Source organism: Spermophilus citellus (genome assembly GCF_964194105.1).
Source record: "Spermophilus citellus genome assembly, chromosome: 11".
In the NCBI taxonomy this organism is placed as follows: Eukaryota; Metazoa; Chordata; class Mammalia; order Rodentia; family Sciuridae; genus Spermophilus; species Spermophilus citellus.
Genome location: NC_138192.1, coordinates 48,753,456 through 48,771,523, shown reverse-complemented (window position 1 = coordinate 48,771,523; position 18,068 = coordinate 48,753,456). Strand labels below are relative to the sequence as shown.

Sequence of the window (18,068 nt, the reverse complement as noted above, 5' to 3'; positions counted from 1 at the left end):
TAGAAAGGTTCAACATTGAAATAAGTCAATTCTTGTGAAACTGAATTAAGATTTAATTGCAATTGAATTGCAATCCCAGCAGGAGTTTTTATGGAGCACAATAAATGTATTCTAAATTTAATTAGATATATTCTAAATTTATAACTAAAAATAAAGGGGCCCAGGATAACCAAGGCAATCTTTACAAGAAGAAACTGAGACATTTAATTGAGCAGATGCCAGACCATACTAAGTTATAGTAATTAAGGCAGTATGGAATTGATGAAATACCAAGCAAATTAGCCAATCAGAAAGTACAGATACCTCTGAAATACACACACACACACACACACACACACACACACACACAGAAAACTGACATGAGAAAAAAATGAACTACAGATCATACGAATAATCTTGATTGGGGAAATAAAATAGAATTATCACATCCCACCATTTATAAAAAATATTTTAGTTGTATTCAGATGTAAAGGTGATTTAGGTAGTTTATAATTCTTCTCTAAAATATTTGTAAAACTTGGAATATTAGAATACTATTGAGCACTGAAGGTGACAACTAATGGATGAATCACTCCACCAAAAAAACAGTAAACCCACAATGTTGAGCAAAAGCAGAATATATAAAATTTGATTACATTTATAATCAGGCAAAGTTAGTGAATATATTTTTATGGGTATATATATAGTTGGAAAATTTTAAAAAACATGAAAATTATGCACATAAAATATAATTCAGTGGTTATCTCTGGTTCTTGAGATGGAGGTGAATGTGAGCTGAAAGGAAAAGATTTCTAACGCTCTATTTATTTATGTTGATTATTATTCTTTGACTGCTTTGTATGTATAACTTGATATAATTTTAATGTGATTAGTATGAAATAGCATATAATCTTAAAAGCACCTTCGTATACTTTGTCACTCAGCCATCTAGTTAATACCATCAGTTTTCTTACTCAGCATCATCAATTCATCTTTCCTAGAAATTATAATTTGCAATCACATAGTTGGGTGTTTCCATGTTTAATATCTGTTTCTCCTACTAAGCTATGTGTTCCTTGAGAACGGGCACCTGCTCTGTTTTGTTCATCCTGGGGAGGTTTAAAAACAGTTCCTCAGGGCTGGGAATGTGGCTCAAGCAGTAGCGTGCTCGCCTGGCATGCGTGCGGCCCGGGTTCGATCCTCAGCACCATATACCAACAAAGATGTTGTGTCCGCCGAGAACTAAAAAAAAATAAATATTAAAAAAATCCTCTCTCTCTCTCTCTCTCTCTCCTCTCTCACTCTCTCTTTAAAAAAAAAAATTAAAATGACCATTTCAGACAATTAAAAAAAAAAACAGTTCCTCCTATATGGGACCACTCATGCTTAAGTTTTAAGGGTTAGGGAACTCTTCCATTTCTGAAGATGAATTTCACCCTGTGAAGGAGTGGGAGATTTACTACAGGCCATTATGTAATCATTAATTTAAGTGATATAGCATACATAGTGTATCACAACAAGGTGCATGACAAGATGTTGATAAATATGAATAGTTGTCAGTGTTGGTAGTTGTTGATGTTGGAGTTATGTCTTATTATTTAACTCTACCCTCCAAAATAGTTGTCTAAGTCAGTTTATTTTATTCAAATTTATTTAATTAAGAGGAATCATAATATATGGGCCTTTTACTGCTGTTTATGCACTTTCATGTTTGGTCAATTCATAAATACTATTGTGGCTTCAATAAGGGAAAACTAGGGAAGTCTAACAGAGGTGAGTGTAACTTTAGTTTTCACAGTAGATAAGAAAGGTCCAAAAATTTGGGATAAAGAGGTTGAAAGATGAATCACTCATTTCCTAATTCCCCTCAATAGCAAATATTCACTACTTCAGAGACAATAGTATCTAATGTCAGGGGACATTCCTATTGAAAGAATCTAGAAATAATGATAAAATAAATAAAAGACCATCCATGAAAAGTACCAACTAAGATCAAGTGTAGGTAGGGAAATCGATTGAATGATTTATAACAAGCATTTCTTTTTTGGGGGGAGGTGGGAGTAGGGGTACCAGGTATTGAATTCAGGGGCACTCAACAACTGAGTTATATCTCCAACCCTTTTGTATTTTATTTAGAGACAGGGTCTCACTGAGTTGTTTAGGTCTTGCTGTTGCTGAGGCTGGCTTTGAATGTATGATCCTCCTGTCTCAGCCTCTAGAGCTACTGAGATTAGAGGTGTGTGCCATCATGCCCAGCTACCAGCATTTCTTGAATGAGATAAAATAAAGTAATAAATATTAGAGAACAGCCAAATAACTTATGAATCTTTTGTAAGATATACTATTTTCTAAATAAAATTCAAGATACTATATATTCATTGTGAGAGATCATAAAAGCAGGGCTAATGGTGATTTCAAGAAGCTATTTTTTGAAAATAAAAAGATATGTCCTGTTTCAGAGATGTTCAACATGACAAAAATGTCTTAGAATCAATAAAACATGATGTACACATTATAAATATGGATCTCTGATATTAAATATATTTCTTATTGTAGATTGTGGCTAAAAATAATTGAAAGCTATTGCCCAATATAATGTATTTTTTTTTTTTTTTTGCCTGGAACTGGATGGAACATTGCAAAATCATATATATAACAGACAGTTCAATCTCGGGTCTTAAAATATACTCTTTGATAAATTAAAACTAATACATTTCCAATACTAACACAAGAATTCCATAAGAATTATGCAGTTGTCAAATTATAAATTAAGCTAACAGAAAATATTTCAATAACCATGATATGTGATAGCTAATTAAGACTGTGTTCCTAATGGTTGATACACATAGTCTTTGATTCCCCAAATTCCAAGAAACAGGACAACCATGTGGATTTCACAAGGACACAGATGTTTTGAAAAATGACATCTTTTTAAATATAAAGTATGTGATTTATTGCCATCTACATGAAATCAATTTTGATCTATTCCTTCCATGGGGGTTGGAGGGAATGGGAGGGGGCAGGGAATTAGCTAAGATGGTAGAATGTGATAGATATCCTTATCCAAAGTATATGTATGAAGACATGAATTGGGTGTCAAAATACTTTATATACAAACAGAGATATGAAAAATTGTGGTATATGTGTGTAATAAGAATTGTAGTACATTCTGCTGTCATTTATTTTTTTAAAAAATCAATAAAAGAAATCAATTTTGAAATATTTTTAATAATTAAAATTTATTTTTAAAAATTAAAAATTGAATAGTAGTAAAATAAGGCATCTTTCAGTAAATTTGTGTAAGTTAATAATAAGAACATTGCTACTTTTTTGTTTCTACAGAATCAAGTACAGAAGCAAGCAAATTGATAAATTTATAAACATCATGAAAAGAATTGTAGAGAGGAACTGGAGCTACTCGAATCCCATTTGGTTCTCGCTTGTCACACTGGAGGAAAAATAAAATAATATAAAGTCACAAAAATTTTAGCACATACTGAAAATGCCCATTTAAGATAAATTTCCATAAAGCATTCATGCTGGCTTCCTTGAAACTTAATGCATAAGCAATTTTTCACTTTCAGTAAAACATGGTGTTTCTTTGTTTCTTCTTCATAATGAAAATAATAATGGGTTGGGCCTGAGGTCCAATCAATAATTATCTTCTCTCACCATCCAATAGATCATATATTCATTTTTTTTCTGTGGGGAAATCCTGGACAGAGTAGAATCCTTGGACAAATTTAAATGAATGATATTCTTACTGGGAGTGTTAGCAAATTTTCCTTAAATTTAATTCTCTAATCCCTGATCTTACAGATAAGAAGTTGGCTATATGCAGGAAGGCTGTACAACTAGAAAATTTGGCCTGACCCTGAAGATCACTATAGCCTACTTCAAGAAACAACATTGTAAGTCAAGGAGATAATATATAGTCTATGCACACTGTCCTATTCAATTCCCATCATTTGTTGTTATTTCTCTTCAGGAGACTAAAGTCCACATAGGCCCAGGGGTTAAGAAATTATATATTCCTTGCAATGTTACTACTCTTGAGAATTGTCTCCAAATCTTTTTGACAAGGGTAAAAATAACTGAGTTTATTAGGCTACTAAATAAGACCAATTTATTTCTTATCCTTCACTAACTACTTTTGTTTCATAGATTAAATAAAGGTATACTGGAGTTTTCTTGAGTTAAATCTAGTGAATTAATAAAAACATATACTAATGCATCATAATGAAATAATTTCTTTTTGCACTATAATTTAAAAAATGAGTAAATTATATAACACCATTTCTCACAACAAAAATTTGTGATATCTTCTCTTTTATCAGAAATGACAGATACATCTCTGTGCCCTACAATTAGCAGTGCGCTGAAAGCTTATTTGGCACAAAATTTATCCTAATGGATTGATGTGAAATGACATGCAAATATGAATAAACCAACATATCCAAAATTTACCCCCAATTGCAACCCATACAAATAATCTGGTAGCAATGGGAAAAATATACTTACAACAACTCCTCTTTTTTCTAGTTCTTCAAAAACATTTTTCTTGGGAATAGAAAACGTTAGTGTCAATTGGCAGCCCCGATCCTCTATATTGGATGGAGTAATTATATTCACAATTGGTTTCTTGGTTCCTCCTATATCTTTGTTAAAGTAAAGCTTGATCATGTATTCCAGATAACCAGTTAGCAAAATGGATTTTTTCCTCAGTGCTTTTATAGTCGCTTGCCTAAAGATCTGCCAAATGTGCCAAATGAGAAACAATCAGGTTAGCAGTATTTTATTGATCTTCAAATAAGCCAAAATTAAGTGTAAATCATGCATAAAAAAGGAGAAGCCGACTTTTGGCCTATCCAACAAACACTCAGTTTTAGCAAATCTTTTTTTTTTTTTTTTTTGTAAAAACATGTCCTCTTCTAAGTGTTTTTCCATTAAATATAAAGGCAAATTTCCATGAGAGGAAAACTGCAAATATCATTTAAACAATACTTGTGAAAGAAGAAAAATTGAGTTAATACATATGACTTCAGAGTTATTTTATATTAATTTAATCACCAAGTAAAGCATAACTTAATGCATTCAAATATTTTGAAATTTAAACTTTGCTCTCAAAACCAGTTAATAAAATCATAATCAAAAAGACTTTTTCTAGGGCTGGGACTGTGGCTCAGTGGTGGAGTGCTTACCTAGTATGCATGAGGCACTGGGTTCGATCCTCAGCACCACATAAAAATAAAATAGTAAAATAAACATATTGTGCCCACCTATTAAACAAAAGACCTTTTTTATTCTTATATATGGTTTGGTTAGAAAAAAAGTACAATATGAGATAAATATATGTGTTTATGTGAAGGCAGTGTTACCAATATTATCTGTCATTTTTTAACTGATTTGTTAGAAAACAAATAGTTAAATAAGGAAGCTACATTTTCTTGGACTGAGAAGCAAACAATATCACATAATACTCTTATTATTACTGAAGCATTAGGATAGTTTGTTTGTTTCTTTATTTCTTTTATTTTATATTTTTTTTTCTTTGATAAGCTCAAGCACTGTTGTGAAAATAGTACCATTTGCTGCCAGAGATGTCATACATTAAGATGAGTGACAAGGACCCACAATACCAAATGTTGGAACTTTAGAGTAAGAACAGACATGCTTTTCTGGCTTATCTTTGAAGGTTAAATAAAGTTTAAAAATATATCCTATGCACAAGAATTGAATAGACTTCAAACAGCATGATGTGCTGGCATGACACTTAATGTTCCTTTTCTGCACTATGAGCAAAACTATTAAGGATATAGATAGGGTCATGTGGTGATATTTAGAGTTCCTCAAGTCTACGAATACAGTTTTTTTTTTTTTTTTGTATGTACATGTGACATGTGTGGATTGGCATTCTAATAGGGCTCAGTTGAAGGTATATATTTTCAGGAACTACACTGTTGGAGCTTATGAATTTGGCTGAAGAAGATGGGAATTGTATTAAAAGGTAACGGTGTCTAAAAAAATTGGGGGTGGGGCAGAAAAGACAAAATGATACCATGTCTCCCCAACCACACCTCAGGGACCATGTTTATAGGCCTGCAAAGGTAATCAGCTATCATTGGACACTGATACTTTTATTTTAAGAAGGACAATTAAGATCTGGATGCAAGCAAACTGCTTCAAGACTCAGGTGACCCAGATTGCATGGAATTTAATAGGTGGTATTTCATCATTTCTTTATGTAAAGCAAAATGTAGGTAGACTTCAAGCAATGAAAACTCAAGGGAACTCAATAAGTTTTGGATTAACATAGTTCCATAGGACAGGAGCAGAGCCTCACAAGTCAGGGCCAACAATAAGTCTTGCTGGATAAGTTTGGAATAAAAAAATATGAGAGAGACGAAAAGACTCTTAGGAGATCAATAATATGCTAAGATGTTTTAATTAATAAATAATTCTAGAAATATTTTTGGTTCTACTCCAGGCCCCATAAAACACAGATGTATAATGAGTGAAGTGCAGTTGTCCCTTGGAATCTACAGGGGATTGCTTCCAGAATCACCCTGCATAACAAAATTCACAATACTCAAGTCTGTTGAATAAAAATGGTGTAGTATGTGCATATCACTTATGTACTTCCTCCCATATAATTTAAATGATTTCCAGATTACCTTCAGTACTCAGCGTAATGTAACTGCTGTGTAACTAGCTGCGATACTGCATTATTTGGGGACTAATGACAAGAAAACAGGAGTCTGTACTTACGCAAAAAATTTTTCATGACTATTTTCAGTCCAAGTGTGAACTCCATAGATGTAGAGTCTGTGGATATGGAGGGTTGTCTGTATACTTACAATGATAATTAATTTGTATTCAAAGGTTTGTAAAATTTGGGTACTATTTACTTACATTTATAAAATTTTAAAGTGAGTTAAGAGATTTTGCTCTTCTAGATTACTCTTGGTAACTAGAAATCATTTTTTTTAAATGGCAAATAATCTTGATTTAACATACTGTAGAATGTATGAACGTAGAATGTTAAAATGTTAGAGAGTTGCTACTCTTTAATAAGAATATAACCTTTAATTTAATATTTTCCACATTACAACCACAACGAGGGCAAATTGTGTTTTGAAGCACTTTTAAATTTTTCTCACAGAATATAAAAGTCTATTATGAGTCCTCACATAAAAATACTATAGAGGCTAATAGAAGTTAACAGGGAAATAAAACAAATAATTTCTTTTCTTTTTGTTTCTTGTTATTTTATGTTTTCAGTATTCAAAAATATTTTTTTTAGAAAAAATTAATGTAGCTTAAAAATGTTCAGCTTATGAGAATTCTTGGCAGAGTTTTAACTACTTGGGCTATTTTGTTCTTACTGAGTAAAATAAACAGAAATCTGGAAAAGATAGATAAGATTGACTAAAAATTGTACACATAGTATGATGTTTTTTAGTTGTGATACTTTTCTCTTAAATTCTTAAAATTAGGTCCCTAATGCATTGTGAAGAAACACAGTGTGTTTCTTTCTTTTTTTTCGGGGGTGGGGTGGATTCTGATCTTCTGTGCAAATTAATTGTTTTAATTTTGTATTTTAAAACAATTTCCTTCATTATGAGTTTATATATTAAACAGATCTAAAATTGTCTGTTGCTGTATATAAATATGAAACTTCAAAATATAATATATATAAATTTCAAATAAGTAATTGGAAGAGTGAGGGAACTCTGAAGTAATCAACTCTAAACATCCTCAGAAAAATGAGGCAAATGAATTCAAGAGCACTAGTTTAAGGTCACATTTAGTGACCACTATTCAATAGAGTACTCACTTGGGTTTTAGCTTCAAGTTACTTCCTTTCATCCACAATATTTTTTAAATACTGTATAAGTCATTTAAAAGCCCGGATATAAAGGAAAAGACAGTTTGAAACTGACAATAAGTTATGTTTAATGGAATTAATCATCATGTGCACACGTGATTGCACTCATTATTAGTCTCTTACAAATTCATTGCTTTGAAAATCAGAGGTCATGTCTATGTAATATTGATTCTTGAGTACAGAATCTTTCCGTTCAGTTGAAATTTGAGTATGTATAGTATTTTCTGAAAGGAAGGTGGAAACAAAGGAGAAAGTTGAAGTCATGCATATATTTCACTTACTTCAACTTCAACTTCAACCATTTATCTCCTACAATGTATTAACTTTTTAAAAGATAGGTAAATACCACAATGTTTAATTCAATAATACTGACTCACAGGGTAAGCTCAGACATGTGTAGAAAGCACACAATGTGGAACATTTATTACTTTGTAATTTAAACATTTTACAATTTATAATGGCGAGGATTTTGAACAATCCTTTCACAAACATAAAGCTTGACTAACTAAAGATAATTATGGTCAGAACATAGTCTTACAAGTGAATGACCTTGATAGGAGGTTCTAGAGAGTTAATAATTAAGTGATGACAAGTTCCATGGATGTCTATATTCCCCTTTTAATGGCTTTTAGGGTCCTTTGGTTAGGTTTAAGTTTATATATTAAAGGGAAAAAATCAGTCTTCAGAGTCTTAGAATAAAATTTTGTCTAGGTTCCATTAATGCAGTTTGGTAGGAAACTAGTGGTAGAGAAAAACAAGAATTGTCTCTTTTTCCATAGAACAAAGGGTGACTATTGGAGTAAAGACCAGCTTACTGCAGAGGCCATACGAAAAAGACAGTGTATAAAAGAAAATTTCTAGTTGTCTGAAAAATTATTTGTAAAGATAAAGAAAATCAGATAAAATCATGTTATTTTCTAGTCTTTCTATGATATGTCTTGGTGTCTTTCAGATTGTAACTCATCTTCCTGATACAAACTTGCAAAGTAAACTGAAATTTCATTTTGTTTTAAAATGTTGTTTCTTTGAGAAACAATTTTTTCTAAATGGATATTATAAAGCAACTCAAATATTATGAATTACTAAGATATTTACTTAAAAAATATAAAAGTGTCACTGCCTGAAAAATCTTGTAACTGGGTGTGTAATCCAATCAAAAAAAATCTGCCCCAAAGTGAAAACAGCTCATGCCCCATCAAGTGGTCAACCTGAATAGGTGCTTTCTAAGTTGTGATGAAATGAATATAAGGCAATTGTCATTGCATAGTGGTGAACTTGAATAAAAACAAAGGAACTTGACATTGCCATCCAGTGGTCATAATGAGAAACTGCCATGAGTGTTCATGAAATTTGACAATTTAGGGCATAGAAGGGATTTGGAAGTCTTTATTCAGTCACTCATTTGATTCTGGTATTCTCCACAATTTGATTTCCCAAAATATCATGAGCTTGATGATTTTAAGAGGCACCGAAGAAAAAATAAAAGCCTTATTTGAATAGCTATATATATATAAAACCTCTATTAGAATAGGTATGTACATTTACATAAAATATATTTTACCCAAATATTTGTATATACAATATATAATTTAATTAATATGTGTATTAATATTGTTAATCATATAGCATAAAATTATTAACAATCTATATTTACTCAAATAAATTGAATCTGTTCCTAAATAATATCAAAAAAATCAGTTTGGTTTATATATATATATATTTCTATTTTCATGTGTGGGTATATATGCATATATATAACACCTAACTCATCATGTAAATATTAATTTATGGTGAAACTAAACTTAAACAAAATATTAATTAATTTATTTTTTATATATATATATATATTTTAATTTTTAATATTTATTTTTCAGTTTTCGGTGGACACAACATCTTTGTTTGTATGTGGTGCTGAGGATCGAACCCGGGCCGCACGCATGCCAGGTGAGCGAGCTACCGCTTGAGCCACATCCCCAGCCCCAAAATATTAATTTAAAGGACCATATTAAGTCACAATAGTAGAGATTATTTAATGGCATAGAAGCCTCAGGAAAGCAAGAACTCTGTCTAATGAGGAAATCATACAGAATCTTTGATTTACTCTAATTATTATTATTTTATAGAAGAGAACAAAAATTTATTTTTTTAAATTTTATGCATCATAATAATTTATATATAATAGAATTCATTTTTCTAATTATTAATAACTCCCCTCACCTGAAGGTAAGTCATTTATAGCTTTGTCACCGGGCACTTTGTCAGTTCACTGGCTCACAGAAGTAGAAGAAACAGAATCCCCAGAAATCACAATAGTGTCTGGCACATAAATATTTTCTCAATAAATACATGTTGCTTGAGTGAATTACTGAAGAATTAAACACTGGACTCTAAATTATTTATATATAGAGAGAAGGTCAAATAACTTATTCAAATCCACACAGATTTTAAGTGGTACCAAAATATATGTGTCCCCAGCTGAATTCCATTTAGTGTTTACTACATTCCAACAATGTGCCAAGCACTGAGTCTGGGGCAGAAAATGTAAATGACAGGTGACAATCACCATATAGTCACCGTTCCAATAGGAAGATGCTGCCTTTTTTCTTTCCTTTATGTACAGTGTACATTTATAATCTTTCTTATTAGCAGAGAAAGTACTACAACCTGTGGCAACCAGGTAAGGAGAAAAAGTAAAGACAGGAAAGGCTGACATGCAGATCTCTTACCTCCAAACTAGCATGCAAAGAACAGACCAACAAAATGGGAGGATTGGAAATACGGAATCCACTGACCCCAGGGATTAACTGCAACTCTGAAAAATTAATATCATGTCTTTATTGAAGAATATGCTTTCAAGAGGGTCAACAAGACAAGAAAGAAACAATAAAATATTAGGACTTAAATATTTTTATTACCCAGTGGGAATGCCTGAGATATTTAAGAGAAACTCAATGGAGTGAAAATACTGGCATATTTTCTTTTCACTGGCAATTCCCATCTCTCCTTTTCCTGCCTTCTGAGCAAACTACCAATCAATACAGCCCTTATACACAAAATGAATGTGGTGTATTAATATGAGCGCAGTGGCGCATGCCTGTAATTCCAGTTAGTCAGAGGAGGCTGAGGCAGAAGCATACCAAGTTCAAGGGCAGCCTGGGTAACAGGGCAAGACCCCACCTCAAAAACAAACAAACAAAACAAATAAACAACAAAAATAACGTCTTCTGGGAAGTTTTTACTGACTCTGTCCTCTGCCTGTCTTCCAACTTCCAAGCCAATATTCCTGTTAAACTCATGCTTTGATTTTCTATTATGGAGCAAAATATCTTTCCTCCTCCTCTCCCTCCCCTCCTTCTCCTTTTGTTCAGTTCTTGGGATTGAAACCAGGGGCATTCTACCTCTGAGCCATATCTTGGCCTTTTTTATCTTTATATTTTTGGAGCAAGCTCTTTCGCTAAGTTTGCTCTGACTGGCACTGAAGTTGAGGTTCTCCTGCCTCAGCCTCCTAAGTAGCTAGGATTACAGGCATGATTGAAAAAGAATATCAAGATATGAATGCTGTGTAATTGTAATGTCACCCAAAGGCAGAAAAATGAATAAAATAAACTGCAAAGGTTATTTTGAACTTCAGGATATTAGGTCAAGTAGCTTACTTAGGAAAAAGAGGAGAGCTAAGGGGAAAAAAATTGCCTAAGTATGGAATATTGGAAATATTAATTGATAACAAATATTATTCCAGTTAGATTAAGTACAATAAATTGTAGCAAGCTAAATACAACAGGGCTAAGATGGCTAGGACGAAATTAAACTAAAACTAAGCTTGACCAAGAAAATGTTAAAAAATAAAAGGTCTTTAAAAATTCTTCTAATCTGGGGCAAGTTTAACTGTGACCCCTAGGTCAAATCCAATCTACCACCTATTTTTTAAAATAAAGTTTTATTAGAACATCGGCATTACTATGGTTTGATTCTGTAATGTACGCCAAAGGCTCATGTATTTAAGACTAGGATTCAGTTGATGATGCTTTTGGGAAGAGTGGGGCTGAGTTGGAAGAGGTGGGTCACCAGGGATATTTCTTTGAAGTTTATTTTGTCCCTAACCTCTGACACACTCTCTTTCTCTGCTTCTAGATCACCACGGGTGAGCAGCTTTGCTCTACCTGCTATTTGACCATCATATCCTGCCTCACCATGGGCCCAAAATTCATGCAACCAGCCAACCATGGACCAAAAGCTCTGAAACACTGAGTCAAAATAAATCTTTTCTCCTTTAACTTGCTCTTCTCAGTTATTTTGTCACAAGATTGGAGAGTTGATGAATATAATCAAAATCATTTATCTGTGCATATCTATGGTTGCTTTAGCTCCACAATGCAGAGCTGAATATTTTCTCAGAGACAAATATAACACAAAAAACTTAAAATTTTTCCTATCATGTCTTTTGTGATAGAAAATGTTTCTCCTTACTTAATCAAATTTCTTTATTTACTGATAAGAAAACCCATCTCAAAGAATTAAAGAATTTAAGTAACAGTCATAACAGAGCTAATCATTCAACAACCACATTAAAAAAATAAAAAGCTTTCATGATTTGATTAAAGTTGTCCTCTGGGATCCTTTGTATCCTAATTGTTGCAAATTCAAATATATATATAGGTTTGGAAGCACTCTGAAATATTTAGTTTACAATGAATTCTCAAAGCACTTACAATGCTTTCCGTATTCTATATGACTAAAAATAGGGTCACTTAGGAAACAAAATAGGGCACTCTTTTGAGACAAATATATAGCACAGTTTTATTTTTATTCACTGGGGTTAACATCACTCTTTGGTACATGGCAAAAGCCATAAAAAAATATTTGGAAAAACAGGGTAAAAAATGATCATATTTAAAAGTACTGCTATATGCTACTTGGTTTACAGTTTTGAATTTGACTTACCCTTAAACAAGACCCTGAAATAGATATTATTCATATTAGGTATGTGGAACAAAACAGCAAGGACACAAGATGAATACTGTGATTTGCAGCATCACAAAACTATTACACAGTAAAGACCCAAGACTCTCTGGGTCTGACCTTGAGTACCCAATTCCCTCTTGTTCCCACTGCCTGATGTTTTGGGCACTTCATATTGAGAGGATCTGATCAAGCCACATGGGCCATAAGTTAAATTTCATTTCCTTTTATCTCTCTACAAATGAATAGGCTCAAAATTATGCTAAAATCTATAAACACTCTTACATACTGAAAATGTCATTTCTTATTTTAAAAAATCTCAGTGACATTTTCAAAGTGCAGTTTCCATGGGGCATGTATATTATATATGATATACACATAGATGAAAATTAAAATGAAGTTAAAATAAAGTGACTTATGAAATAAAATTGAATATACTTACTGTTATCCATTTTAAATCTGGTGCTGAGTTCATGACCAAACCATCCCACTAACCTAAAATATAAGGTACTCATTAGATGTTTTGGTCTACACAAATGGCTATTAATTTAGGAATCTGCCAGCATATTAAAATCACTTATGTTTTAAGTTATGAAATATTTAAACAGATAAAAGGTAAATGATAGAAAAAGGCAAGGTTGTCAAAAGTAAGGATAAATCAATTTAATTTTATACGGCAAATCATCTATTTAATGTAGTTTTTTCTTACTTAAAATAAATTAAAATGACTTGAAATGTTAAGGAGTATGTTAACTTCCAAATAAAGTTAAAATCACAATAAGGTAAAACATTAATATAATATTTTCACAATCTGTAAAGAGAAATGGTAGCTCCAAAGCACTATTTACTCATTGGTATTCTAAAACTGAAGTTCTAAAGAAATTGGTTACTTTCATATTGTTAATAAAAATGGTAAGGCCAGGCCTGATAGTGCATGCCTATAATCCCAGAGGCTCCTGCAGCTGAGATAGGAGGACTGTGAATTCAAAGCCAGCCTCAATAATGGCAAGGTGCTAAGCAATTCAGTGAGTCCTTGTCTCTAAGTAAAATACAAAATAGGGCTGGGGATGTGGCTCAGTGGTTGAGTCCCCCTGAGTTCAATTCCTGGTTCCAAAAAAGAGGTTAATTAGCCAAACACAAAATACACAATATGTAGGAACATCAATACTTTGGTATTGCTAGATGGTATATAAAGAACAATTCATAACATTACATCTCAGAACAATTTCAGGAAATTGAAATAAATCAGTGAAAAAATTGAAAAATTTATTAAACAAGAAAAACTGAAACCAAATAATGAGTAAATTAAGAAAAGTCAAAACTGATTGTTCCAAATAACAAATAACAACTATGTTGATACATAGATCAAACTTCAGTTGTGGTGGGGGAGAGATGTCAGTTAATCAAGATAATGCAAGAAATTGTAAGCATGAAGTATAAACATTTTATGGAGGGAAAAATCATAAAATAGGGAAAAGATGAATATCATAAAAATTATATTAATTTAAAAAAACTAAATAAAATTAGTACTTTTAAAAGATGATACTAAATATTCAACTTAATTCTAAAGTGAGAGAAAATCAAAATCAACAAAGTGTAATAGAAGCAGCAGAGAAAATCACAAACATCTAAAACTCCTAAAATTAGGTGGTCTCACAGAGAAATTCTACTTACACTTTTCAGTCAATCCCAATGCTTTTTAAAAAAATATTTTTATTAGTTTTTGATGGACCTTTATTTATTTGCTTATATGTGGTGCTGAGAATCAAACCCAGTGCCTCACACATGCTAGGCAAGTGCTCTACCACTGAGCTACAACCCCAGCCCAATTCCAATGCTTTTTAAATTATTTCAGTGCACAGACAACAAAATACAAATCAAAATAGTGTTATAGAAAAAATTAGCATATTTGTGATACTCATATTAATGTTAATATTAAACCATTTTAGAATTGCACATATTTAAAAATATAAGCTAACCTTGAGAATATTAATATAAAATCTTACATAAAATATTAGCAATCAGATTTTAACAACACATTAAAATAATTATACATTATGAACAGTGGAGTTCATATCAGGCATACAAGAGTAGCTCTATACTAGCAAATTTATTATTATGCAATTTATTATATGTGTTAGAGAAAAATCATAAGGTTATCTCCACAAACCCTATAAAGACATTTACACCCTTTCAGAACAATTTTTAATTAAAAAATTAAAGAATATAATAATGGAAACTACCTATCTCAAACCTTAAAGTCAAATTAGCCACGAAATACCAAAGGTACTTTTGTTAATAAGAAGAATTTACTTACAGATGCAAAAAATAAAAAGAGGAAGCAAATTATTACCATTTTCAAACTATGTAATTTTGTGCCTGCCATGAACAAAAGGATAATTTAATGTTGCATTTTGGTATAAAATAAATATGAAAAATTGAATTTAAAGTCACTACCAAGAAATGTTTAAGACTTACATCTTAAACAAACAAAATCTTGAATAACATTCAACATTAAGAAAAAAGTTAATTATCTTTAAATTAATGTATACCTTTAATATAATCCAAGTAAAAATGAAAGCAGATTTTTGTTTATTGTTTTTTACTTATAACTATAGAGAAATGGATTCTAATATTATATGGAAAAAAAAAAAACAAAATATATAGTAAGAATTCCATAAAACCATAAGAACAATGGAGGGATATATTTCTACAAGGTGCTAGTATATAGTAAAAATTCTAATTGGAAACATTGTGGTGTTGTGTTAACAAATCCAATAATATGCAGTCCTTTGTACTAACAGCTCTAAAGGGAAACTAGGTATTGTTTCCATAGATCAATGAATAAGGAGAAAATAATGTCAAGCAACAGTCTATTTAAAAAATCATTTTCAATTTATATTGCCATGTATTAGCTAATCTAGGTATAAAAAACACCTAGATATAGTATTCAGCCTTAAGAAAGAATTAAATCTTGACATTTTCTGCAACGTGTATAGACCTGGAGAACATCATGCAAGTAAAATAAGCTGAATACAGTACCATATGATCTCACTCATTTGTGAAATATAAGAAACTGATTTCAAAGTGATTGAGAGTACAATGGTGGTTATTAGAGGCTGAGAGTACAGGGAAGGGAGAGATGAAAAAAATGTTAATCAATAGATACTCAGTTACCGTGAGGCAGGAGTAAAAAGTTCAGATGGGCTGTGTACTGTATACCTTAAAATGCTAAATAAAAGATGTTGGACATTCTATCCATAAAGAAGTAATATCTATTTCAGAAGATATATATGTTTAACCTGATTCATGAAGTATACATGAATCAGAACATCATGTAGTACCCCACTAATATGTACAATTTTTGCACTTTTGTTTATCAGTTAAAAAACAGAAATGAAAAAAATATCTTAAGATTTGCCTTATGATAGCACCCAAATATAGGCCAAAGATCTGAATATATCACTTATAGAAAAAAAATGACTCTTAAAATATAAAAGAAAAATTATCAACCTACTAATGATAAGAATACAAGCTAAAACTACAATGAGACAACATTGTTCATCTCTAAGATTGACAAAATTTCAGAAGTTTGATTAATATGCTCCATTGGTATGACTATGAGGAAAAGGAAAATTCCCGCATATTATTATGAGAGTATAATTGGATGCCTTCCTGTAGGAAACAAATGAATAAAGCCATAAAAGGATAAATACATAACAGTTAACCTGGAAAATTCATGTTTGGGAATTTACTCTGGAGAAGTACTTACATAAGTATGAGGTGAATTATGTGTTAGTAGTCATTGCATCTTTTTAGTGATAATCCAGGACTGAAAGGAAACTGCATTCTCTTCACTAGGAGGCTGCTTTTATAAACTGTGGTAATTTTGTATAATAAATACTATGCAATTTTAGGTTAAAAGTGAATGAGTAAGAATTGTGCATACTGATAGGAAATAATTATAAGGCACAAAATCCAAAGAAAGGTGTAGAATAGAACATATTATATCATTTGTTCATACTGAATAATTGTTGCTTTATTTGCTTGTCTTTTTCTTCTTCAGCTACAATGTAAACTCAGGAGCTCAGAGACTTACCTCTTAGTACTTATTTGTAGGAAAGGGTAAGAGTGATGATGGGGTGTGATATGACAAACAGTTGACAGGTGAAACACAAATTAGGACAACTGAGACAGCCTGGAGATGGACAGGGAGCAACCCTCCAGACCTTAGCCACTATCTGTACATGTTTTAGAAAAATAGGAAGGACACTCTCTCCTCCTTTTGCTACACAGTCAGAGCAGCATGTTCAAGTTTACAGAGCTGAGAAAGGGCAAGCAATTTTGGTAGTTAAGTGACCTTCCCCAAACCGATGACTGCTGCCTAGAATGTGCAATGTCCTTGCTTTGAACATCAGCACCACAAAACAAATAAGCAAAAATGTACACTCCTGACAAAGCAGACTTCTACATGTTGTATAAATGGCAATTATGCTAACCATGAAAAATGTAGTCAGTATGTATTGAAGAAAAATTAATTGAAATACATTCAACAATTTTTAAAAATTGCTTTTAACTTCTTAGAGTCAAACTGTAAAAGCAGAATTATCCAGGGTTTTTTTTTTTATTGTTGTTGTTGAATAGTTAGCAGTGAAGTCAGAACTTTCTCAAGTGTAATATAATATGAACAGAAGCTCATATAATTCCTTGAACTTCCTCATTAGGATAAAGGAGGAGAAAAATATTATGATTAAATTCTTCATATGAGATGTTGAAGATAATTACAATGGATATTAATTTTGAAAATAAGAATTAAAAGTCAGAAATAAAATGTATCTGAGTTTTTTCTGATAATGATTTATTTATTTATTCTTTCTGGTAATAATTTATAATATCCATGTTCACATAGAACATTATAAATTTATACTGTATACATAGAAGAAAGAGCTTTATAATCCTATTGAAATAACCAAATTGTTTTCTAGTTTACATATTTTTTAAAGAAAGAGAAAGAGAGAGAGAGAGAGAGAGAGAGAGAGAGAGAGAGAATTTTTTAATATTTATTTTTTTTTAGTTTTCGGCGGACACAACATCTTTGTTTGTATGTGGTGCTGAGGATTGAACCTGGGCGGCAGGCATGCCAGGCGAGCGTGCTACTGCTTGAGCCACATTTCCAGCCCTAGTTTACATATTAACACTGAAAGATACTTCTATGAGAAAAAGAGAATTGAATTTTGGCTGT

General features: G+C 31.7%; 1 protein-coding gene across 1 annotated transcript in view; it reads right to left on the bottom strand.

Annotated features, from left to right (window-relative positions):
- Nucleotides 1-3,274: 3,274 nt before the first annotated feature.
- Nucleotides 3,275-18,068, bottom strand: part of KYNU (kynureninase) — a 110,553-nt gene continuing 95,759 nt past the window's right edge. The window contains exons 11-14 of the mRNA XM_081261688.1: nucleotides 13,269-13,321; nucleotides 10,594-10,679; nucleotides 4,501-4,731; nucleotides 3,275-3,427 (exon numbers count right to left, since the gene is read on the bottom strand). Coding sequence (XP_081117814.1) covers nucleotides 3,302-3,427; nucleotides 4,501-4,731; nucleotides 10,594-10,679; nucleotides 13,269-13,321 — 496 coding nt within the window. The 3' untranslated portion in view covers nucleotides 3,275-3,301. The remainder of the gene's footprint in view (nucleotides 3,428-4,500; nucleotides 4,732-10,593; nucleotides 10,680-13,268; nucleotides 13,322-18,068) is intronic.